The 25310-nt window shown below is 41.7% G+C and overlaps 1 protein-coding gene across 1 annotated transcript in view; it reads right to left on the minus strand.

Annotated features, from left to right (window-relative positions):
* The window catches only part of LOC126391058 (zinc finger protein GLIS2-like), a 45077-nt gene that overhangs the window by 12943 nt on the left and 6824 nt on the right, over positions 1-25310 (minus strand). The window contains exons 2-4 of the mRNA XM_050045655.1: positions 6349-6537; positions 3705-3898; positions 723-908 (exon numbers count right to left, since the gene is read on the minus strand). Coding sequence (XP_049901612.1) covers positions 723-908; positions 3705-3898; positions 6349-6514 — 546 coding nt within the window. The 5' untranslated portion in view covers positions 6515-6537. The remainder of the gene's footprint in view (positions 1-722; positions 909-3704; positions 3899-6348; positions 6538-25310) is intronic.

The raw sequence follows: 25310 nt of genomic DNA on the forward strand, positions 1-25310 counted from the left end.
GTAAAGTCAGGTGTAGTCTTGCCACCAGACAATCAGAGATCTCCGCCGGCAACAAAGCAACGCCTCTTGCATTTTTTAAAAGGACACGCCCTCCCGGAAATGTGCGCTCCCCCTTTTCTCGTCCGCAAGGAATAAAACACACAGAGAGCTTGAAAATGGATGCCGAGAGATTTAACTACATTTTATCAAACGTGTGCTCAGTCCACAAGATTGTGGAAATGAAGGACTTACAGCGACTTTGTTTGAAACTTTACACACAGTCGGACTATGTTTACGAGCACAAGAGTTCAGCGAGCCACCGAAGGACCGCCCTGCGGATTTACTATTGGTTCTGCAACGTAGAGTTTTTTTAAACTCTGAAATTGTATCCGCCCATCTAAACACAAAATCAGGGAGAAAGTCATCAGTCTTTAGTTAAGCAAAGCGTCTAAAGACTGACTTGTGAGTCTAAGTCAGGTATTATAAAATGGGGGCCAGCCTCAAGTGGCCGTTTAAAGAACTGCAGTTTTTGGCGCTTCCGTGTTGGCTTCATTTTTCAGAGCTTGTTGCTCGACTGGGAAATCATCCCTCTGTGGTATTCTTACAGTAGAAATGAACTGCATCTGACTGACAAATTATAATTGATTGATGAGGCCTGGATGGTCAGCTAAGGCTTTTAATTTTAATTGTGAAGAATAGTCACAAGCCTGTCAGTGTGCTTTGATTTATCTGTGTTTATTCACCTTCATCCAACGGCAGGCCAGCTGACCGTCCAGTGAGGGCTCTGGTGAAACTTGCTTCTCTCTGTTCGGACCGATGAAGATAGAGGAGGGAAAGCTGTACGCCCTCGGTGGGCTGCCAATCGGCAGATAAAATGGATAACCCTTTGGTGAAGCGCCGCCCTCCAGACCTGGATGACGAGCTGGTTCCTGAAAGACAGAAGGATGGAGAGAAAGGTACCATCAGCCGAGGAAGACAAGCTCTTCTCAGTGTTTTACTGCTTGGCTAAATACCACCATCGTTAGTTCTGCATTTATTGATGGATGATGTTGTTTTTTAAAGATGGTCTGAAGTTCTGCATGTTTAAAATTGAAGGAGAAATTCAAAGTGGTCTGCTAAATGAATTATTATGGACAAAAAGCTGCCGCCAGCAGTTTCAAAGACATCTTTGAAGTATGTCTGGAGGACACACTGAGTCCTTCTCACAGTCCACTTTTAATGTTTTAGACAATTTAAAATCGGTACTTTCTGAGCTAAAAGATGAATCTGGGCCATGAGGGGAGATTTGATGCTCTAACAAAGAAGCTGTGTGTTTCATGTTTTACCACTCAAGCATGGCTAGAATTTGATTTGGACAGAGTCAGTGGACGGCTGTGTGCTGCTGTGCAGACACTGCACCAGCAAATTAGATCCGCTCCCAGGATCCCAATTCAATTCACTCCTGTTGAAGAAGAGTGGAGCACATTCAGCTACATGCTTGGATTATTCTGAGAAGACTGTGGTCATGCCTATGGATAAGTTTTACTGCTGACATGAAGATACACACCACAGAACAGTCCTCCCTTAACTTTATGAAACAGTCAGTTTCTTATAATCAAATTTAAAGCAGCTGTAATCTAATTTCCAATAACAATGCAATCTCTGAACCCATCAGCTATCAGTCTGACGACGATAAGCCTCTGGGGGCAACAGTCAATATTTCAGGAGATCCGGCGAGCCAGCGGATATCCACGCCAAGACTTCCTCTTCTGTGCACCAGCCATTTCAGCTAATCTCTGTAAACAGATAGCTGCATAAATGTAGATACATTAGAGCAGTGGTTCCCAACTGGTCCAGCCACAGGGTCCAGATTTCTCCTTAGTCATTCATTCCAGGTCCGCATAGTTTAATACACTCAGTGTCATACTTGTGTTTGGCCATGTCATCGAGCTATTTTGTTGTCTCTGTAAAGTAGCTGTCCATTATTCACTCACTCTACAGCAGGAAACAGCACTTCAGAATAAAAACTCTGTGCTGGAAATTCACTGTACCTCAGAATAAAGTGTGTTTTCTACAAACTTGACATATTTGCGAGTCACTTGCATCATTTAGAATGGACCCATGACCCACTTTTGGACTGCAACCAGTTGGGAACCACTGCATTAGAGTGCCCGCCCAAAGTAGAGTCCTTTGCAGCAGCCCAGTTCAATTCCAACCTGCGGCTCTTTGCTGCACGTCAACCATTTTCTCTCCCTTTAATCTGTCATTCTCTAGCAGCACGGGAATAAAGGCAATAAAAGCCTAAAAATAAACTTTAAACCCAAGCTAATATAAAGCTAAATCACCATCAAACGATAGCCAGTAGCGTTCCACCTCGTCACCAGACTTATTATAGTTCATTATTTTTGATAAGCTTTTAATTTTTGTTTTTCATTCAGTTTGTTTCCAGAGTGAGTTTACTCATTTCAATTTAGTGTTTGTTATTTAACAATTTTTAGTTTTAATCTAGTTTTTATTAGTTTCAGTATTAGTTATAGTTTTTTTTTATAAATATATATTATGGAGAGTACAGTATTTTTCAGGAGCAAGATTTAATAGGTCAGCTGACTCATAGGCATGTAGACATCCCAGTCTTACGCCTCCTCATGCTTGTTGTGTTGACAAATTTGACCAAATTAGCAGAGACATGTCCTGTACTTATTCTTTTTCAGTAACCCCTTATCCTGTTGAGGGTCGTGGGTCTCTGGAGCCTATCCCAGCTGACATTGGGCGAGAGGCAGGGTACACCCTGGACAGATCACCAGACTATCACAGGGCTGACACATAGAGACAGACAACCATTCACACTCACATTCACACCTACGGACAATTTAGAGTCACCAATTAACCTGCATGTCTTTGGACTGTGGGAGGAAGCCGGAGCACCTGGAGAAAACCCACACTGACACAGGGAGAACATGCAAACTCCACACCGAGGGGCTCCCTCCTGGGATTGAACTAGGAACCCTCTTGCTGTGAGGCGACAATGGTAATCACTGCATTTCCTGTACACTTTTATTTTAGTTAATTTTATAACTACAAAACACAACGCTGTTTTAATTAGCTTTGTGTTTTTTTCTACAGTGTAATCTTATTTTTAATTCAGTTGTTAAAAATGTCTTTTACACCTAATTTTAGTTTTTAGTTTAGTTTTAGTAAACTATAGTCCTTCACTCTCCATACGGACTGTGTGAACATAGTGGAGCTTTTAGCAGCTAAAGAAATATAGAGACCGAAAACAGAGCCCAAAGTGGACAGCTATCATTCTGGCACTTTGGTTTAATGAAACAGTTTCTTATCACAAAAAAAAGGAAAAAGCAGGCACAGCTTGTCAAATATATAAATGATCTGGGGTCTGACTGATATGATTTTATAAAATTACATTAGAGTACTGGATGATGTTATCAGTTGTCCTTAAAATGCCTGTAATGCATGATCTTTTTTGTCTGTATTCATTTGAATCTCTGCGGGAATTACTCAGTCTTCTCTCTGCGTCTTTTCATATCTGCACAGTGTTTAAAAGTTTTTTGCACCTGCACCTCATCCAGTGTAGAATGAGTCTGATCACAATTAATAAAGCATCAGCCAGTGATGCTGCACGTCAGATAGGCTAATTTTTGTTTGTTTGTTTTGTTTCAAGACATATCACACAATACACTCATGATTGGAAAAAGCAGCTGTTGTTAAGTGTGAACACATGCACTCACCCGTGAGAAGAGATGCGGCTGAGGGCTTCTGCTGCTGTGAGGGGACTCCAGGGGGGAGGAGGGGAAGGGGGAGGAAGGGGAGGAAGGAGACGGGGAGAGGGAGGAGGCATGGCGGGAGGAGGGTGACAGGCTGAGGTCCATGGCTGGAGGACTGAAGCAGGACCCGGGTCGCTCTTGAGGGGAAGTCTGGGACTCTGGAGAGTGGGGGTAAAATGGGACGATGTTACATTTGTCAGACTAAAATAAAACCTTTCTGTGTAATGCCTCAGAAGCCATGTTGAACTGTAGTAACTGTAGGACTATTTAGCTAGGTCAGCTTATAACTGACATCTCAAAGTTTCTGTTGATGCACATTTTTATTTTAAACCACTATTGCAGGCTGCTCTCGTGCACTGTTCAGAGTTTTCCTGTGAAAAGTAATGAACACAAATTCGTACACATGTATAACCCACGTTGGGAAGGCTGAAATCATGTGACCAATGTGCTGACAGAAGTAGAGAAAAAAAGCATTCCCATTAAGTAGGAAGATTGGGATGGTGGATGGGTCACAAAACATGGGATTCTTCGCCAGGACTTTCCCCAGAAGACCGGTGTTTAGAAAAGTGTGAGCAAACTTTGAGTCAGTTTAACGTACGTCCTCACCATGTTTCTTTTTCTTCCTAAAAGTAACCACAGTAACTTCACTTATCTAAACCATGACTGTATAAAAAAAAGCAGTGACCTAAAGTGAAGCCAAAACATTTCAATCGCCCCCTGGTGGCTGGCTGCAGTACGTACATAAAGCCTACCCACTCCTTGTTAAGGCTCATTTATGCTCCCTTTACATACGAAAATGTATACGTCCGTTTCAAACGATGTTACCGTCACTGCCCACATACTTCCGTGCGTCCTTTACGTTGGCATGGATGTTAACCAATATATCCACCAGGGGGCAGCCCAGAGTCAAAAGTTTATAACAACAACAAACTCAAAAACAAACATGGCGACTGTGGAGGAGATATTGATAATGTACCTCTTGCATAAAAGACAAAAACAGGGGCAGCGTTGTAGGAGGCGGTGGTCGGTGAGGCCGTTAAGGGAGGACGGAGAATTCTTTTCTCTAGTAGCCTACTGTTGAGAGAAATTGAATTGTTATTTCTTCTTCGTGTCTCACTAGAGCTACGTATCAGGTAGTGACAGCAACACTGCCCCCACAGTTTCCGGTGGTACTGCTCCGTTTGGCCCGTATCCGTAAGCTTTATGGAAACGTGCAGAAATACAGACGAAATGAACGCGGAGCACGGACAGAAGGCTCCGTCCGTATCCGGATCCGTATTTAACGTTGAGCATAAATGGGCCTTTAGTTGATGGGATGAGAGCCAAACTAAAAACTCAAAGTACATGTCAAATAAATTTTTCCCCAACATGGTTTCTGTCATTTTAGATAGTTCTTGTCATGTTGATGTATATTCAGGTGTTCGTTTTTCTTATTAGTTTGGTTTTAATTTGTTATTTGAAGCTATAAAAACGGGGTTTGACATCATGATTGACAACTATGTGTGTCAATCGTTGTGCTAGCGATCATTGGCGCTGCTTGCGATTGATCAGATGTGTGTTTAGACCGGAACTCAACACCGCACAGATCGCTTCTGTGCCGACTCTGGTTCCAAATGACGTCACCAGCACAAGATGGCAGCATCATTGTACTGTGGGGATAAGTAGAGACGTGTTGTCCATCTTTATGTACAGTCTAGGGCCCAAACCTAACTACTGTAACTTCATGTTAATACATTACTGTATGTTAAGTATGCAACATTATTTGTGGGGTGCTAATTGGTAGAGTATCATATGAACCGTTATGTGTGAATTTTCATAAGATATACGATCCCTTGTGTGGCTATGTTTTGCACCCCTGAACTGGTGAAGGTCTGCGAGCCCCTATTACACTTTGGGTGAACTTCCAACCTCGGAGAAGTTGGGTCAAACCTTAGTCACTACAGGGAACACCTTAAAAATTCCACATGATTGTTTGATTCCATTATATTGATTAAAATATTGATTAATACTCCTTTAAGTTCACAGTTTTCTCGTCCAGTCTTGGTGCTGGGAGTCTGGAAAATACCTGAAGGACCCTGTGGTGTCCTTGTTCCTCCATATGGGAACATTTATCTACACACAGCCAAAGAGGATCATGGGAAGCACATAAACGAGAGGGCAAAATGGCACAGTTAAACAACAAGAAAAAACACACAGAATCAGCAAAAACACACATTAGTCATTCTCCACATAATTGAGCACCTGGGCTGTAAAGTGCGAGGTTATACAGTCCACTCAGACTGCCACAGAGGCCACGTTGTGCGTATCTTTGAGGTCACCTCGTGTCAGTGTCATGCTCTACTTGTTATGAGCCACACTGGCAAATCTGAGGACAATGAACATCTATTTGAGGACAGCTGCCATTCATTGGGTTTGCAATATTAAGTTAGCAGGAAAGTGAGAACACAGAATCCACTTATTGTTCTATTGCATTATCACAGTCTTAATCACTGCATCAGCAAAGGCATGTCGTGTGTGTGTGTTGGAGGGAGGGGAGAAATGATGGAGACTTTTGTCGATATGTCTGTGTGTTGATACTGTGCCTTAAGTTTACGTGTTTAACTCTTACCTGGGGAGGAGGGTGGAGACGGAAAGGTTGTGCACAGCAGGCGTGGTCGTGTGACGCTGAGAGGGGCGCAGATAGAGGAGGGACAAGCCCTCTTTCCTAATCTGAGTGGACCATCTGTCCGTCCTGAGGGAAGCTTCAAGTCCAGCGGCTCGTCCAATGACAGCATGGCTGCTGGTTGCTCCTGCCCACCTGAGGAGAGAGAACCATCATGCGGTCATGCAGCCATAAATATCGATATGTACTTTCAATCAAATCAGGCACCTATGTTATCTTCTGTTAGTGGTTTGTCTTTTTTTAAATTTTGTGTGTGTTGTAAAAAACGAATTTTGTTTTTTCGATTCATGCTTAATGGAGCAACAGGGCAACATTCAGAGCATTAATATAGCTGCAAACAACTATTTGCTATGTTGAGATAATAGCAGAGTAATGGTGCCCTGAGGAAAAAAATGAAGTCATGCTACCTCTGTATGTGTCGTAATCTGATCTTCTTTATTTGTTGTTGTAGTAAACAGTCTGTCCGTTCGTACATGTTAGTCTCTGTGAGTCCCTGTGTTTCCCACTGGCTGGCTAATCACCGCTGCTCTGCACTACGCTCATAGAGTGGTTAAAGCAACCTCTCATCCCCTGTCCACCACTTTAACACTGTCAGCACTATTGCCATTGTTAGATGTTAGCACCGTTAGCTGCTAGCTGCCGGCTCAGCCACCTCCATGTTGAGAGCCATGTGCAGACAACCTTTGAATCATAGATATGCTCATGATGTTGCATAAGGCTCCTTTAAATCTACATTATTAATTTTTTGGCCACTTGGCAGCAGCGAAACAAGCTGTTAACACAACACTTACATATTGTCACCCTTATAAAGTTGATATGGCGAGCAAACCACTGCCTGTTCACACATCCAGTAAATACACTTGAGGTCACTACTCACTAATTATTTTTTTAATTCTGATAAAATGTCTTAGACACTTGGGATTTTTTAGCAGTTACTTTAGTAGAGTGCAAAGTCTCTAAAATTACAAATGTGGTATTTAATCATTCAATGAGCACATTTACATCACAAAGTAAAATGTATAAAATCTGGAAGGTATCTCGTGCAAAGGACTGCAGTCTTAAAAGTTTATATAGCCTACTAAGTACACTTTTGTTGCTCCATGTATCCCAAAACCCTCACATGCTGTCTCTCTCACTCTGACAGGGATCCACAGGTCTCTTGTGAGTGTTAACCACTACAGGAAGTCAGACTGGAGTGAGATGAATCTGATCCATCAGTCAAAAGCTACCTACAGTGGCAATCAACACAACCTCATGAACAATGAGACATCGACCAATCAGGTAAGTACAATTATTTTTGCACCAAACTGCCATCGACATCAGTGCAAAGCAGCAGGGATGTAACGTGATGACAAAGCAGAGTGACTGTGAGGAAAACACTTGTCAACAACTAACCGCATTTAAATCTTCCCCATAAAAATGTCTGTCTTTTATGGACAGCTGAATCTTTTCAGTTGTTTGGTGTTGTAAAAATCAGCTTTGAAATATTATGAAATAATTCCAGCAACATTAATCACAGCTACAGACAGATCCTATTAAATTATAATTCCAATGATCTGGTTTCTAGACATAATAAGCTGCATGAAACTGGTGTAGTATCTGTGGTAAACACAGCTTAAATAACAAGAGGTGACATCAGCTTAAAGTACATACATTTTCTTGCTACAGCGCACTTAAAATGATATGATAGGTAGAAACTAAATTTCCCCGAGGTAAGGGGGCACAAATAAGCAACTTATTCATAATTACTGGGGTAATGATAATTAAACTTAATTCTGCAACAGTTCCAGAGTTTCACTTTCAGGTATAAAGAAATGATACATCGTGTAGTTATTAGCTGTCGTCATCTCTACAGGCTCGACAAGATATTTTGACATGTCACAGTGGGAAAAGCACAGTTGTAAATAATAAAAATAATGACTGCTTGATTCAGTTTGTCTGCTTTAATCTCAGGGCCCTGCTATTGTGCATGCCGGTTCACTGTCACAGCTGACTGGGACATCTAAATGGAACAGAGCCATTGTTAATGTCATTAGTAACATCTGTGCTTTTCCTAATATGACAGTCAAAATGACCACTGGGAAAAAAAGAATCCTGTTGTATCAAATTATCGATCAATAGAAATAAGGAGTGTGCACACATCATATCCAGAATGAAGCAAAAAGTCTTAAAGGTGTGTTTAAAGGAACAGTGTAGGATTTAGGGGGATTTAGTGGCATCTAGTGGTGAGGAATGCAGATTACAACCAGCTGAAAATTCTCCCAATTAAGATTCCTCCTTAGGTTTTCAGCAGGTGTTATCTAGAGTTATCTACAGAGTTTTTTTCCTCTGTGGATAACTCTACAACATTGTCATAACTCTTCCTCTAAAACACTGAGTAAAGCAATTTCAAGCACAAAAACAAAACAAAACAAAAAAACACAAATGGCCCGATACAGAGCCAGTGTTTGGTTTGTCCGATCTGAGCTGTAGAAACATGGCCATGCAACATGGCAATCTCCATGGACAAGGACCTGCTCCCTACATAGATATAATGGCTCATTCTAAAGCCCTGTTTTCCTCTGAGCAGTATGGTACGTTACACTTCAGTTCGGTACGCTTTTTTTCTGTTTCCACTGTGAAAAGTTGTGGATGGTACCAATGGAACCGTTCCGTAACATGCCCTTTTTTTGGGTCACCCCTCTGTTGGGGTACCTACACTGCAGTCTGATTGGTCAATAAAGGACGGTCACTCTGCTCAGGGCTGAGATGTGGCTGGTTTTGAGGCTCATGTAACCATTGTTCACACTGTGGAGAGTTTTATTAGTACACTGTAACTATAAAATAAAAGATGTTTTCCTGCCTCTTGCAGCAGCTGGATTCTGACAAAAAAATAATTTAATTCACTGAGCCGACTGCCGAAGACTTTTAAGATGGAACGTTAACTTGTATTATGTGAACTCCTCACATGGAGAAAAAAAAACATGCCGCAGAGTGTTGTTCCTGTGGGCTACAACAACACTAAACCCCCGAACTTGCCTGAGAAGGACTAAATGCACAAACCCACTATCTTTAAATATCCCATCAAGAGAGACTCTCACTGCAGCCTGTTCTGTTTTGTTCTGAAAATGCTGGCGCGCAGCCTCATTCTGTGGATGATAAACGAGGTGCAGACTTCCATCTCTGTCACCCGTGATGAGGAAATACAGTGAGTGTTGGACGGAGCAGTGAGTGACAACAACCTTGCCGACATTTGAGGGTACTGTTTGCAGTGGAAATGCTAAACAGACCTAGGGTCTAGGTACTATGTGTACTTTACCGAAGGTGTTTGGTGGAAACGGGCCTTTAGGTAACAAAAACACATTGATTCTTAGAGAAAACATACTTATTATCTTTTGTTCCATTTCTGTCAACATATCCCCTAAAATCAGTTTTCCGTACACACATTTCTTTCTAAACTGGCCATAATTTAATCGATAGGCCTTATTTACCTCTGACGTCAAAAAAACCACAACTCTTAGTTGTTGTCCTGTCCTAGTCCATGTATTCAGAGACCATTCAGTTCATTTAGGAATGGTAGCAGTGTCCAGTCCTGTGTTGTGAGTTTTAGTTGTTGCTCAGTTCCTGGGGGAAAAACCTCTGAGAAGCATTATGATGTGGGTTTGTTACTGCGATCCTCCACATTTCTGTGGTTGGACTTCACTGAGGGGCTTAACCAGATTTTGCAGTAGTTTTCCACCCATCGTGGTATGATACTCTGGGTGAAGCATGAGACAAAAAGCCACCCTGGTCCATGACTCAACTCGTAAGTTCTTGTTAGACCGAATGACTCAGAACCTAGATATCTGCTTCAAAGGAAAAATCTCGCAGGAGGAAACCAAAGGGGGGGGGGGGGGGGTGGGGGGGGCTGTGCTGTGCAGTGAAGTGGACCAAACCTGCAAACAAATGCTTGACAGCTGCTGTGAAAGTTGACACAACTCACTGCTTCTCACTCGCGCTGTTACACAACAATCACACCTGAGAGCTGCATTGAATATTCTCAGTCATCTGTTTCAAGATAATCTCTGCAAGTCTGGTATTTGCTCTGGTTACCATCACTCACAACTCACTGCAATACTGATATTTACCATTCAGTCCTAGTTCATTAAGTCAGTTGATCAACAAGTAACAAGATATTAAGAGTACAACGATGTCAAAATATGTGTTTGCTGTTTACTGTAGGGACAGTATGGGGACTTATACCTGTTTATTTATTTGAAGCCAAAACTCACACACTGTGCTTTGGAGGAGAATCTGCAAGGCAAAGAAATTACAGAGTTTTACATTTTGGCAAATACAGGTGTTCGATCTCTTGCCAAGAGTTACATGACTGGTCTCACTCGCAGGGCGCCAAAATATGCTGCTTGGGCAGAGTCCACCGTGTCACTTTAATGAGGCTGGAAGCACCCTTTAGTGCCTGTATGAGACGCACTGGGCTTTCAACCAACTCCAATGTGAACCCATCCGTGTCACTATTAGACAGAAGTCATATAAAGAGCGCAAAAGTCCATTTAAAGTGGGCAGGAGGTGAGGTGGATGAGTCCAACAAGCACAGGACTTTCACCCAAGAGACCAGTGTTCATGTCCCGTGTGAAACTAAAAGTCAGCGTTGAATTATTTGTCACAAGTCACTGGTCATCTGTTAGTCATGTGAGTGTACTAATGTCAACCACGATTTTTTCCTAACCATAACCAAGTACTTTTCTTACCTATGCCTAACCATCACCCTCATCTTGGTCACGAGTCAACTCACATGACTTTATATCTATATTTCTATTTGCATACATATTAAACTGATGAGATATAGTGTGTTAATTGCTATGCATCAGATGTGTTGGTATACAGGTGTATTTATAAGCTTTAGACAGAGCCGGGCTAGCTTTTTCATCGTTTCGAGTCTTTACGCTAAACTAAATAATCTAATCTTATCACTTCCTGGTTCTAGCTCTATTTACTGGCTCTTGACATGCCAAGCTGACGGTCAGTCACTGGCAAGCATGTGTCACCCTAGTTAATGTGGCGTTAATAAACAGCTCTTTATTGTTTGCATTATTGTTCTCTAGTGTACAATAAATGTCATTTGTTCTTTCAGTGTCAGGTTGTATTGTTAATGTGCTAACTGGCTAATTAGCACCTTGAATCCATCCTGTTGGTCTTACTGTTTCCCTGTTTGTATAAAGCATACAGACTACTGCCACCTGCTGCTATGAAGAGTTATTTCCTTTCACATAGGCACAGACCGTAAGTGCTGGTTTGCCATTGGGTGTGGTCTTTGTGGTGTGTTCAGCGCAACTTTTTGGCTGTGACACAAGTGACGTAAGGCGACGCAACAGTCGGCCTTCATCACCTAATGTTTTGATGTCAGGTTGGTCTGTCTGGGCTTTAACACACAGACATGAGAGTATTATTGATTTTCTTTTGCAACTTTCACCAAGAGAACAAATAAAAGTCAAACTATTTCCTTCACCTAGGTTTGAAAACAAATTTACCGTATAGATTTTTCACTTTCCTTTTAAACTTTATGCCCACAGCAGAGAAGAAGTTTTTCAGTATCTGTTTTTCTTGCCAGTTGTTATATATTTAGCCAGTTTTTGCCTCCGGTGGAACTTCTAAATGGCGCCAGACGTGGGCTGCAAGTAGATTTGTGACAAAACTGCAAAACCTCTGTTGGGTGTCTCACTATATGGCTCTTTAATGATAGCTGGCAGTAAGAGCATTCTTAATTTACTTTCACTGGCTGCTTTTCCAAATACACAATCTGGGATTCAAACCGGCAGCTTGCCAGCTACATGTACACCTCTTTAACTTCTAAACTTGCTGTCACCACAAATTCTTCCACAATCACCGTCAGGATCCCCCGACATAATATGAGGCAGAGGCTAAACCACAATGAAGTCAGTGTTTAGGTCCTTGTGCCGGCCTGCCAGCTACCTCAGCACACTGGTTTCACATTCCAGAGCAACCTCGCTGACTTCTCTCTCTCTCTTACACACACATACACACACACACACTGCTATTCAGAGGTATTGTGATGGCACGCACATACAGGACCATATGTATCCAGGCACGCATGCAGACTCAAGTCACACTAGCAGGCATGCGCAAAACTCATAACCACACGTGAGCCCCCCTCAACCTCCAACAGCTCCTCCCCCTCTTTTCCCTCAATGACCTGCGTTTGGGCAGCATGCCCGGACCCTCTTATGGATCCCCTACTGCCTAGCAAAACACATACTTTGGCTGTTCACACACTTGCACACAAACATGTGTACTTTAGCACACATGCACGCACACACACACATTCGCATTTAGTGTGTATTCTAAACACATGTAAGGAGGGGTAGCACTTTTTCAGCAATACACACAAGTTTGTTATTTATACTTGTGAGGACCCTTACTGACATATTGCATTCCCTGGCCCCTAACTTTAATCATAAGCCCAAACCTTAAGACCGCTTCTCTTTTAACCTAACCTAAACCTAAACCTAATTCTAACCTTAATCTTAAACCAGGCCTGAAAGGAACAGTGTGTAAGATTTAAGGGGATTTAGTGGCATCAAGTGGTGAGGATTGCAGATTATAACTGCCTGAAACTTCACCTATTTAGAAGTCCTTCAGTGTTTGTTGTTCAAGAGGTTTGTACCGAATCATCCGTAGAGGTCTCTTCCAAAACAAACAGACCAGGTGATTTAAACCAATAAAAACACCTTGTAAAACAGTTTCACGCTATAAAAAGTCTTTCTCCTACACTGTTCGGCATGTCGCAGATGTGCTGCTAGCCCACCACCTGCTAATGTGTTCTCACTTTAATTCTGATCAAGACGTCCAGAGGTTTTTACCGCCAGCCGAATTATCCGCAGAGGTCTCCTTCAACCCTCAACAAACAGATGAGGTAATTAAAACCGGTAGAAACACTTTTTTAATAAAAGCAGTTTAACGTTACAAATCAGTGTTTCTCCAATGCTCTTCAGCATGTCACAGAAGGAGCACTAGCCTAGCACCTGCTAATGTATGCTCATTTTTCTTCCCTGATAACTTAAGATCCATACGTTCAGGAGGTTCTTAATAGGAGCCAAATTATCCACAGATGTCTCTTCCACTCCAAAACAAACGGACCCAATGATTAAAACCAGTAAAAACACTGAAAAAAGTGATTCTTGGATTTGGAAGTGTTTCTTGGATGCTGTTGGGCATGTTGAAGGAGGATCGCTAGCCCAGCACATTTTCTCTAACTTAAGATCCAGACATTCAGGAGGTTCTTACCGGGAGCCGAATTATCCACAGATGTCTCCTTCTCTCAGAAACAAAAGGACATGGTGATTTAACCCGGTAAAAACACTGAATAACACATTTTCATCTTCAGTCTTCGGCCTTCAGCCTTTTTCCGATGCTCTTGTCGCAGATATACTGCTAGCTACGGTGGCCGACACAAAAATGCGTATGGCCCTATCTAGAGCCAGTGTTTGGTTTGTCCATTCTAGGCTACTGTAGAAACATGGTGGTGCAACATGGTGATCTCCGAGGATGGGGACCTGATCCATATATATCTGAACAGCTCATTCTAAGGTAACGAAAACACAATGATTCTTATTTTCAGGTGATTATACACTTAAGAAAACATACTTATTCTTTATTCCATCCCTGCAAGTGTATCCCCCTAAATCGTACACACTCTGAAAAGAGTCCTCTGAAGTAGTGCGAACCAGCAAAAATGTCCTCACAATGCAGAACCGTCCTCACTGCAACTATTTAAAACTGAAATAGGTCCTCAGAAAGACAGCAAAACAAGCATGTACACACACTCGGTACATGTGCATTTATACATTTGGTCACACCCATATTCTGTGGACTGCAGCTTTTCAGTGGACTTACACAACACTATGCACGTGCATACACACTTATGCATGCAAATAAACACCAGTTTACACTTGAGTTTCAAACATAAGCAGAAACTAAACACTTTGCGCACTTCAGTAAAATAGTTGACACACGAAAACAACGCTGCTGGTGGCTCCATTTCTCCAAGAAAGCAGCAGTGCACGGGCCTGTATACAGTCAGTCACATCCATAAACACATGTAACATGCAAATACACACCAAACCTCACGTATAAATGATAATATCTGATAGAAAAATACTGGAAATTAGATGTTTTTTCACACAATTATGTGTAAAACTGTACAGACGCACATACAGTACAGAGCTGATGCCCCCCTTGGGTGTAACACACACTAACACACACAAGAGTCGTTCCCCCTCTCACAGGAAACTTTTGCTTCCACAGCGCCCTGATCTGGCCTCACCCTCCCCATATTTTCTTTTTTTTTTTTTACTCCTCTCCCTCTCTCTCTACTTCCCTCCCTCTCACTCCTTCCTGTGGTTTTCCTCTCCCAGTCCTCCAGCAGAGCATACCTCTCCTGTTCTCCTCCCCTCTCCTCTGCCCTCTGCACCTCCCACTCCTTTTTCTTCTCTCCCATTTTTTCATCCTCCAGAGCATTTTTGAGCTCCCTTTTCCAATTTTCTTCAGTTTCTTGTCATTCTCTCGTAGGGGAAACACGTCGCATCGCTCTTTATAAGAAGTCAGTCTTGACTTCAGGGTATATTTTAATAATTTCCTCCTCATTCCCTTCTTTCTGCCCTTTTTCTACACAGAGAATAAATCTGATAAATTAAAAAAAAAAAAAGACAAAGGTTAAAACTGAAAAGACAGAAACTGTCATCCAGACCTAACTTTTATAATGTTGATTTGAGAACAAACTTTGTTTTTAAATGTTGGAATTTTATGGGTTTTGTTTTTAATAAGAGGAATGGATTTCAGTGGGAGGGAGGAGTGACAGCAGAGGGTCCATCACTCCAGGAAAGATGTCAGCCCTTGTTTTTGAGGGGTTACATCCTTTGATCTTTCCATCCCACGTCCTTATAAGGTATTACGCAATGTCGCTGCAACAGCGAGGATGACGGGAGATTTTGTTTTTGTGACTTGGAGGCACACAGAGACAGAAGGAGAGGCTGTGATGGCTGAGGTGCATTAATGGCTGAAACTGGACACCTGCATGAACAACAAATATCAGGGAACATTTCAAAAGACAAAAACAAGAACACAGTTTTGTGTCGGGTTGGAGAGGACATAGAGAGTGGTTGAGAAACATGGAGAAAACAGCAAGAGGTTCTTCATTCCACACAGACTGTGGCGAGATGGAGACAAAAGAATACACTGTAGTTCTTGGTGGAAAAATGTTTCTTTAAAGACTGAGGGCAAACAAGAGTTCTTCTTTTAAGTATTTTTCAAATTACACAATATGTTTTTGACTGTTTTCAAGTTCCCAAGCCTACGCAGATCATCCAAAACAGTAATGACCATATCACGTTTCTGTCTCAAGTCACAAAAACAAAACCATCGGCACTGCAGTTTGGTGGTTTCTGCCGCCACGGCAGCGAAAGGAAATTTACTGTCAGTGTTCACAGCTTTTGAATGTGTTGAACCACTGTTTTATATTGTGTCAGCTCTGATTCACAGAGTCTTCTCAGTGCCAGCATTCTGGAGAGTGAATTTCTCTCAGGACAAGAAAAATGGCAACTTATACGGGGGGAGGCAGAAAGCGAGCAGGCGGTGAAAATGGAAAATAGAAAAACTGAGAGAGAAGAAAGGAGGGAGGGAAAGACAGAAACTGTGGGAGTCAGACGTGGGCTCCCACCCTTTCCTCTCCTCACACTTTTCCCATTATTTGTCTCAGTGTTATCCTCCCTCTCTCTCCCTCTCTCTCGCTCTTGTGTCTCGGCAGCACTAAGTGATGCAACTCTGCAGAGCAAGTCTGCAATAGCCACCAGTAGAGCCTGCAGTGTCTCTAGCACTGACACTGGCGTCTTTACCATTTAGGAGGGGAGTGGCGGCGGCTGTCAGGGGAGGAGGAGCGGGGGAGTAATCTCTAAAGACAGAGATATTACTTAGTTCTTCACTCAGAGAAAGGCTCTTTGCAAACTTTCTGTACATCTTCTACTACACAGACAACTTTTTAAAAGGGGTTGCAGCCTTTTTTTTCAAAATAAAAACACAAACGGCCGCTCGTTACTTGCATGGGTTTTATTAAAACTGCAGAGTTTTGTTTGTAGCAGCCACTTTAGCACTGAATAAGCTCCAAATGTCAGACAGGACACCAGACTTTGTTATTCTGCTCGCATCAGAGAAAGGGGAGTTCTCTCAACTTTTCATAAGTCAGAAATAATTGACAGCAAAGAAGAAGGATGTCAAGTCCGTGGTTTTAGTATTGCACACATGGCACAGTTCAAAATGACCTCTAGTGCTTCAAGCAGGCTAAAGAGTACTTTGAATTATATATAGCTAGTCCTCAAGTCTTGATCTAGTTTAAGTTAAAAGGAAAAACATTCATTGGTGATGTGAATTTCACTTATGGAATAATTTTTCTTCAGATAAAAAATGAAATTACTTATTCTTTGTGTCTTAGATGACACAGCATAAAAACAAATTTTCTTATGAAATATGTTAACACTTGTTTTGCTGTCAGTTAAAGGCCATCTACACCAAGAACAATGAATATTACAGTAACTATGCGAGCATCCACTCTGATGAATGATAACGTTCTGTAAACAGTGGCACCAAGCACGCACTACATGCTCCACAATCCAGCTATGATGGCAGTTTAGAAAATGATTCGCTGTGTTTCTAATGTTTTTATAGTTCATTAAACAACATCATTCAGCAGTCATTATAATTATGAAGTGGTTTCTGCCATTGAATTAGAATCATTTTTAAAACAAAATCTTTATATTTATTGTTACAAGGTGCTTTCACACCTGCCCTGTTTGGTTCTGTTCAATCAAACTCAAGTTCGTTTGCCCCCTAAGTGCAGTTCATTTGGGCAGGTGTGAACACAGCAATCGCACTCAGGTGTGCACCAAAATAACTGGGCCGAGACCTTCTGGAAGAGGTGGTCTCGGTCCGGTTACAAACAAACTCTGGTGCGGTTTGATTGTGGTGAGAAGGTGTTCCGACCTGGATCTGAACCAACTGCAGTCACATGACACATTGTTTGGGTTAAACATGAGCATGTTACAGTCCTGGAGGATTATTAATGTGCACCTCCTCCTGTACTGCCTTAATATGCACATTCAGCACATCCAATGCATCAAAACATTGTTTTCTAGTTGGAGCCGCGCCTCGTTTTCAAACTGTATGGTTTAACTAAAATGAACAATGACAGCAATATAGTCCACGATGAGCAGCGCTAAAATCAACCTGTGTAGTTGTCCCTCCATTGTGACATTAGAAAGTGTCGCATTTATCTTGCAAGTGTACTCTTCTTCAACGTTTGCTTTACTTCCTGGATTTTTCCTGCATGGAAATTCTGACCAATCAAGAGCAGCTTTCTCACACAAGGCATTTGATCTGGTCCGCTTGTAAATGCTGCCGTGAGAACACGAACCAACTCTAGGCAATAATGCAGCTTTGTGACAGAATTGGTCACTGACTTGGACCAAAGCAAGACAACTCTAGGTCTGAAAGCACTCATAGTTGGTTTGGACAACTCTTAATTCTCGATCTTTAATTTTCTACAGCTCTTTTCCACTACATAAAAACCTGCTAACATCTGGCTTTTTAATGTAATGGGAAAGGTCACAGCCAGCATTTCAACCAGGTCGACCCTGCAGTAGTCTGCAGTAGTCATGGGTATTTATCGTCTCATAATTATAATGACTGCTATTGTCTCCTGCTATCGTCCCCAGTTCTGATCGGCATTGATGGAAACACAACACCCCAGTGAACACGCTATTTATGGCCTCTAACCGACAAGATGCAATGACATGCCACCACAAACTACCGCCCATCTTCACCCAGTCTGCACCAAGTGTTAGAAACTTTCTACTGTTTCCTAACCTCTTTTCCAACCTGTCTGTGACACAGCTCTGGTCTACTGGCAATAGGAAAGGAGTCATAGCCTATTTTTTACCGGGTTTTACTGTGTTTAAAAAAAACCTGTGTTCACATGCTAATTTTGGTGGGAAAAGGGTTTAAATTTAGCCATGACACATTCAATAACAGGCAGACCTCCAACTGCAAAAACTACACTGTTGTGTCTCTCTCAACACTTACAGAGTGAAACAGTTCAGTCACAATCTCTGGGTGTCAAACCATATTCTGGAAAATATAGAAAATCTAACTACTTATGGCAGCTATCACAGAAATTGGTCAATAACATGTTTTTATTGCAAAACACTGCTATAACTCCTTTAACTAAAAAAAGTACTGGAAGCAAACAGGTAGGATCCTAGAAGGAAATTGTTAGAAAGTTTAATCTTAGACAAGCGGAAGACAGAAGACAAATATTTTGAGTCAGATAGTAGCAGTATAAATAGAGGGGAGCTAAGTTGGGGTCGGTGAAGAGATGCAGCAGGGCTGTAATAAAGGATAAACCAGCCTCATCCCACTTTATCCCTATCTAGCTCAAAGATGAACTTAACCATGTATAGTCATGATATACAATCTTCAAGCTGATACTATTTTGGAGCAATCTCGCTCTGTGCATGTGGTGGCTCCAAGGTTTACATTTCCCATAGAGGAAGACTAATCTCAGCTTTCTTTTTTTAACTTAACATTCACCTATAAATGGGAGCAAATCATGCTTTACTTTATATCATCAATGGATCAAATGAAAAGTTGTCGCTCATAGTGACACCATCTTTCAGCTCATTGTTTTGATTTACTTTACTGATTTGGTCTACTCCCACACTCACTCTCTTGTTTTGTAGTTTCCAGCTACACTGTGCAGCTGTTTTCAGCAAGAAAGCTTCGTACATCCCTCTATACTCTCAAACAGCAAAGAAAGTGTCTACCTGGTGAACATAGTGGTGCAATTAGCTTGAAAGACACAAGCCCTTTTTAAATATGAATTGTGAAAATTTGCAGGAAAGCCCAATCAGTCTTTTTTCAGCATTGGCAGTATAAAAACAAAATCGGGCACCTCGGATCAACTTGCCAATCCGGCTCCGGCAAAACAGCCCAACATTCGCCGAAAATCTGGCAGTGTAAAAGGGGCTACGGATAACTCTTCAGAAGCTAGAGAGCAAAACAGAAAGACAATGAATATTGAACTTAGATTTGTCAAATATCCAAGGTTCAGAGGTTGTCTGGATGCTGCTCAATGTGGAGGTGGCTGAGCTGGCAGCTAGCAGCTAACAGTAACAGCTCAAACAGTGCTAAAGTTGGCAACAGTGCTGACAGAGCTAACGGTGTTAACCTGGGGGGGGGGGGGTTAGAGACTGGGCGCTACACTTCTGCAACAATACTGTCCAGATATCAGCGGTAACTGCCATAAGAGTGCAGTGCAAACTGGTGGTGATTAGCTACATACACGGACTCACATGCTTCAACATACACATGCAGCTGGACTGTCTAACACAACTATCAACAGAGCAGCTTGGATTACAACACACACAGGGGAAGCACGCATATAACAAATACCTTCCTATAAATGAATGTTAATGTCGCTCAGTGTTCCTTGAATGTGTAAACAGCCACTTGTTTGTTTACACATTAACATTATGTAGTGATAATATGTCAGTTTGTTTTTACAGCTTGTTCTGCTGCTTCCATGCAGCCTCAAATGATCAATTATTGCTGTTTTAACGTGTAAATTCAGCACATAGTTTGGTCTGTTTCATCAGTTACATGTAAAATAAAGCAGCTTTACTGTTGTAGTGTTTGACTGCGGTTTAATATACTTGGTGTTTCTGATTTGGAATAAAATAACTATCAACCCAATCCCCAGAATCAATGTCGGCATTGTATGTTTCTGCAAACCACGGGTATGTTACGTTTGTACTTTTTTACGTAGCAGATACACTGAAACTACAATGCTGTGGTTAACATGTGGTTAGGTTTAGGCAGAAGGAGAAGAGTGTTCTTTGGCTTAAAATGCCCGCTTTTCATGGCCGAGTCCCAGCTGGAAATGCAATGATGGCTCTGTAAAAAATCAACTGCTGTTTAATTGTGGCACTGTCCTGGTAGAAAACGTAATGCTGGCCCAGTAGCCCAGTAAAAAACAACCCCATTTGTAGCATTATACCCACTGGAAACACAGTGACGGGTTGCTAAAAAAATGCAGATATTTGGTGACTAAAAACATGCTGGAAACAGAGGTTATGACTTGTTTTAAAAAAACAGTTTTGTTGTTTGTTGGCCTCAAACAGTGGTCTGTAGATTGCAGGCATCTCGTCTAAGTGATACGTCATCCACCATTTCTCGACCTCCAGATTACAAAGTCACTTCAGAAATGCTGATATGATGCATACGAAACAGAAAAATGCAAGGTATCCATAGTTTGCAGAAAGGTACAATGCCAACATTTCCTTGTGGCATCAGGGCTGAAAACCACTGACCAGATCTTTGTTTGAGATGTCCTGTTCAGGCTGTTCTCATAAACTGTTTGTACATTTTCCTATAAAAAGTAATGCACCCAAATTCGTACATGTCCCATGTAATCATAAGCCAGTAATGTGTGCATAACCCACATATTTTTGAAGGCTGCAACCACATGACCAATGCGCTGACAGCAGTAAACATGAAGCAGTCCCGCATGGACTGCAGGGAGGCAGGTTAGGGTGGTGGATGGGTCCACCCTTTCCCCTAGGACATTCCATAGAGGACGGGTGTTTGGAACCATGAGAACTTTAAGGCATTTTAAGCTACGTCTTCACCATGTTTCTTTTCCCTAAACCTTACCACTGTGGTTTAACATTCCTAAACCTAATGATGCCAATCCATGTTTCTTTTTTCTGACTACCTAAAACTAACCTCTGTAACTTTACGTTGATTACATAACTTTGTGTTAAGGACTTAACATCATTCGTGGGGTGCTAATTCGTTGAGTATTATACAAACCGTTCTTTTCAGGATATGTTGCCCTGTTGTATGACTTTAACAGACACCTGCCAGCCAATCACAAACTAGTATTTCCCATGGCAAATATATACAAGTCAGTGTATAAAGTTCTTAGGGTCTTTTAATAAGATTAATATAGCTCTGTAACTATATTTATAGTTAATTCATACATCACTTACAGTCATCGTGGGATGTACAGAAGGACGTGGGGGTAGCACAAAGATATCCAAAGATGGCATGCCTGTATTTACTCATGTCACTGTATATCATCATGTACTATCTTACGGTCTCTCCCAGCACAACTTTCTTCCTACTACTTTTTCCTTCCATAGAAGTAGATCTTCTAGCCTCTCCTTTTATTTCTCACTCTACCCCTTCTCCTCACTCATAACCCCCACCCATAATCCCTTGCACCACCACCACTACCACCATCCCACCGTTTGGCAGTGGGACAAGGTCAACACAGAAACCTCTCCACTTCTCCTCTCTGCTTTCCCTCCCTGCAATTCCTCGCCATCAGCGGAGCAACAGATCCCTCCCCCTCCCCGATCATTTCATCCACCGTCGCCCCTCCGAGGAGCCAGAGAAAGACTAAAGATGGAGAGGAGGGCGAAGGCGAGGTCCAGGGAATGAGTGCAGATATTCTAGGTTGGGGCTGCAAATACGAAGACAGGGATGACGAAAGAGGGAAGGGACATTAGGAAATGAAAGGCAAAGAAAGGAAGAAGGGGAGATGGTGGAGACAGACAGAGAGACTGAGGGAGAAAAGTGTTTTTAACCTTTGTTGTCAGGCGAGACGGACGAGGCCAAGAGCAGTCCCAGAAATCAATCTCTCTTTCTCTATCATTCATTTTTCTTCTCTGTCGGTCTGTTTTCTCTCCCCCTTTAATTTCTCTCTGCCTTTCTCTCCATCTCACTTTCATTCCCTCAGCTCTGTCATCCAGACCTAAAACACACAAACACATGCGCCTCACATTCCTACGTGCAGAGCAGATTCACCCAATTTGTTTCCACTGCGTGTGTGTATGCGTGTGTGCATGTGTGTGTCTGTGTGTGCCAAGCCAGTAAATAATAACCAATCCCAGCTGTACTGTAGGCCGTTCCTCTCGTTCTCGGTGGGGAAACAAAGAGGGAGAGAGAGGAAAAAGGCTCCATCAAATAACAGAGTAATGAGCTGGAAAAAAGTCAGCAGAGAGTTAAACAGGAAGATTTAATAATGTTTTAATGCTAACGGACATTATGAGCCTGGTAGTCAGTGGCCTACGTGCATGAGAGTTTCACGGCATTTGAAAAAATCCAATTTGTACTCGTTTCAATGCGGAGCGTCAGAGTCAAACCACCTTAATGCTTTCCACTCTGACAGCAGGCACGTTTTAGAGAGGAAAGCTGCGTCACAGGCATATGAACGCCATGGTTTACATCTAAATTCCTCAAAACAATTACTCATTAAATTGGCTTCCTAACATTGGGGAGAATAACCCCAAAGTATTCCAAAGTCCAACCCTGCGACTTCGCTGCCGGAGATGGGAACAGGCAAAGTATGGGATTGCCAGACAGGGCGATGTGTGTTGGGCAGTTTCTGCTCAAGTCGTTACGGTTGCCATTAAGTCCTGTTATGGAATAACTGGGAATGTGCCGCTCAGTGAATAATCACTGCATGAACTGTATTATTTATTTTCAGGTAGTAGCCAGGTTAGCTAACTGGCTAACTGGCAGCTACAGTAGCAAACCATTTCTATTGTGTTTGATGTTCTTGTTAGCTCAGCAGTTACAGCAGTCAAGTATCCCTCACAACTGACCTATGGCTGAGCCCCGCCCTCAAACGCGATGGGCCAATCACAGTGCGTATAGCCATTCTCATACACTCGGACATTCTCTGCCTGGACGTCCATTGAAAGTTCGGTTGTATGAGCTTTTTCTGAGATTTTAAGTTTAACAATGGTCAAACGGTGTGCATGGGGTACATGCAACTCTGACACAAGGTATCCTGAGAGGCTGGGCGACGAGGTGTATTTTTTTTTACCCTTTTCTAAACCACATCTCAACCGAGAAAAGTGTCTCCTTTGGATAAAGTTGTGTGGTAACGTTAGACCACAACATCAACTCAATGGGATGTCTACGTCTGTTCTAAGGTAAGTCAACATCGTGTTTGAGGCAACATATTGTCACTTTGCTGGAAAGAAATATAAAGTTATCTTTAACATCTCTAGCTAACGTTAGCTAAAGGTAGCCTAACGTTAGCTCCTAGCTGTGTTGTTCATCATATCACCTTGTTTGCTGGGAGTTCATTAGCCTATTTTGTTCTAGTTTTGTACTTTGGTGATCGTACATCATTGTTAGCTGTTGTCCAAAGGGCTCTAGTTAAGCTAACGTTAACTTCTGGAGCATAGCTTCATTAATTTATCTGTAATGGCAGAGATAACAAAGGTTGGCAAACGTTATGCTGAATGATTCAGTGTAAATACTGTAGCACCAAACTAACAGAGAGACACTCTTGGTAAAGATGGTAAAAAGGCCGTTATCCTTTTCTCATATTCTGAGCCAAAAACCTTAACTTCAGTGGAACAATGCTGATCCTCTATCTTGTTGTCTTTGATGGTGACGGCAACGAGATGCGGTTCACAAGCGTACACTGTGACCTGTGTGGCTTGTAATTTAAGCTTTTCATCGACCTTCTCAACAATAAAATGATTAATATATCCCTCCAGTGCGTAGTTTAGGCCCTTTTGGTTACTTCTCAATGACATCTGATCGTTATGTCCCCAAAAATCATCAGTTGCCTCCTGCGAAATGTCGTGTACTGTGACACCTGCCATAGCGCCGGTCACTGAATGTTGATATTTTGTCCGAGTGAGTGGAGGGGGACGTGGCTTAGCCATAGGTCAATTATGTCCATACTAAACAATTATGCACTTCATTCATGTCAAGTGCTAATAGTCAGTGCCAATGAAAAACATAATATGTCCTTTCTGTAGCCACGAGTAAACTACTACCCCTGCATCACACACTTGCAGCTAAAGCTCATCTTTTTTTAACCACATCTAAAATGTTTCCTCTCCTTAACCAAGTATTTGTGCTGCCTAACCTTGACCACGTGACCACATGACGACAATCTTTCTAGAACTGTGCAGCAGATATTGTAGAAAGCTAGAAATTTAAAAACTTAGTTATTGGAAATTAGAAGAACTTTGAATCTTTGAATGTAATTCATGGATTTGCAGAACTGTCCAACATCGATTCTCATCTGGCAATACAATTAACTCAACATGCGGTGAAGCCACCGATCTTCCGGCACCATTAACAGTTTTCTGTGAGTAGATAATTAGCGTCATTATTTTGTCCTGTATTCAAAATTAAGGTGAAAATAATAGATATCATCATGAAACTTCCTCAGTTGATTACTTATAATAGTATAAAAAAAATGTATTACAAGTTTTTAAAATTTGAATGTTTAATTATGCAAATTAGGCATTATCTCATTAAATATGCACAAATTTGCATACATTTTAGGAAGCTAAATCTGAACATCTGATAAAGCCAGGTGCAAAATCTTTTTTCATTTTGTTTACATATAAGATGAAAAAAAAATTACAGAGGGATTTAAGGATATCTGCTTTTATTACCTAGAAAATCAAAATATACTGTCCATAGCCTTAAAAAAAAAAAAAAGATTTTCGCCATATTTTTGGGAATAAAATGTCACATAAATCAGGCTAGGAATGATTTATTAACAAACCCCCCTGTAAATATCTTCAGAATATAGCTAGGTGTATAAGTGGAAAGTTTGGTGTACATAGGTGCTACAGAGGCTGAGATGTTCGACTTGGAGTATGACAAAAAAACTAATTTTGAGAAAACGGCATTCAAAGATGTACATAATAACATAACATTATACAAGCAGACAAAATGTAATAAACGTCTAAATGTATAATTTGAATGTTTTCTTTATAGCAGTTTGAAAGAATACATACAGTATTAGGAGTAAACTAGCCCAA

This window comes from Epinephelus moara, chromosome 5 (assembly GCF_006386435.1).
Source record: "Epinephelus moara isolate mb chromosome 5, YSFRI_EMoa_1.0, whole genome shotgun sequence".
In the NCBI taxonomy this organism is placed as follows: Eukaryota; Metazoa; Chordata; class Actinopteri; order Perciformes; family Serranidae; genus Epinephelus; species Epinephelus moara.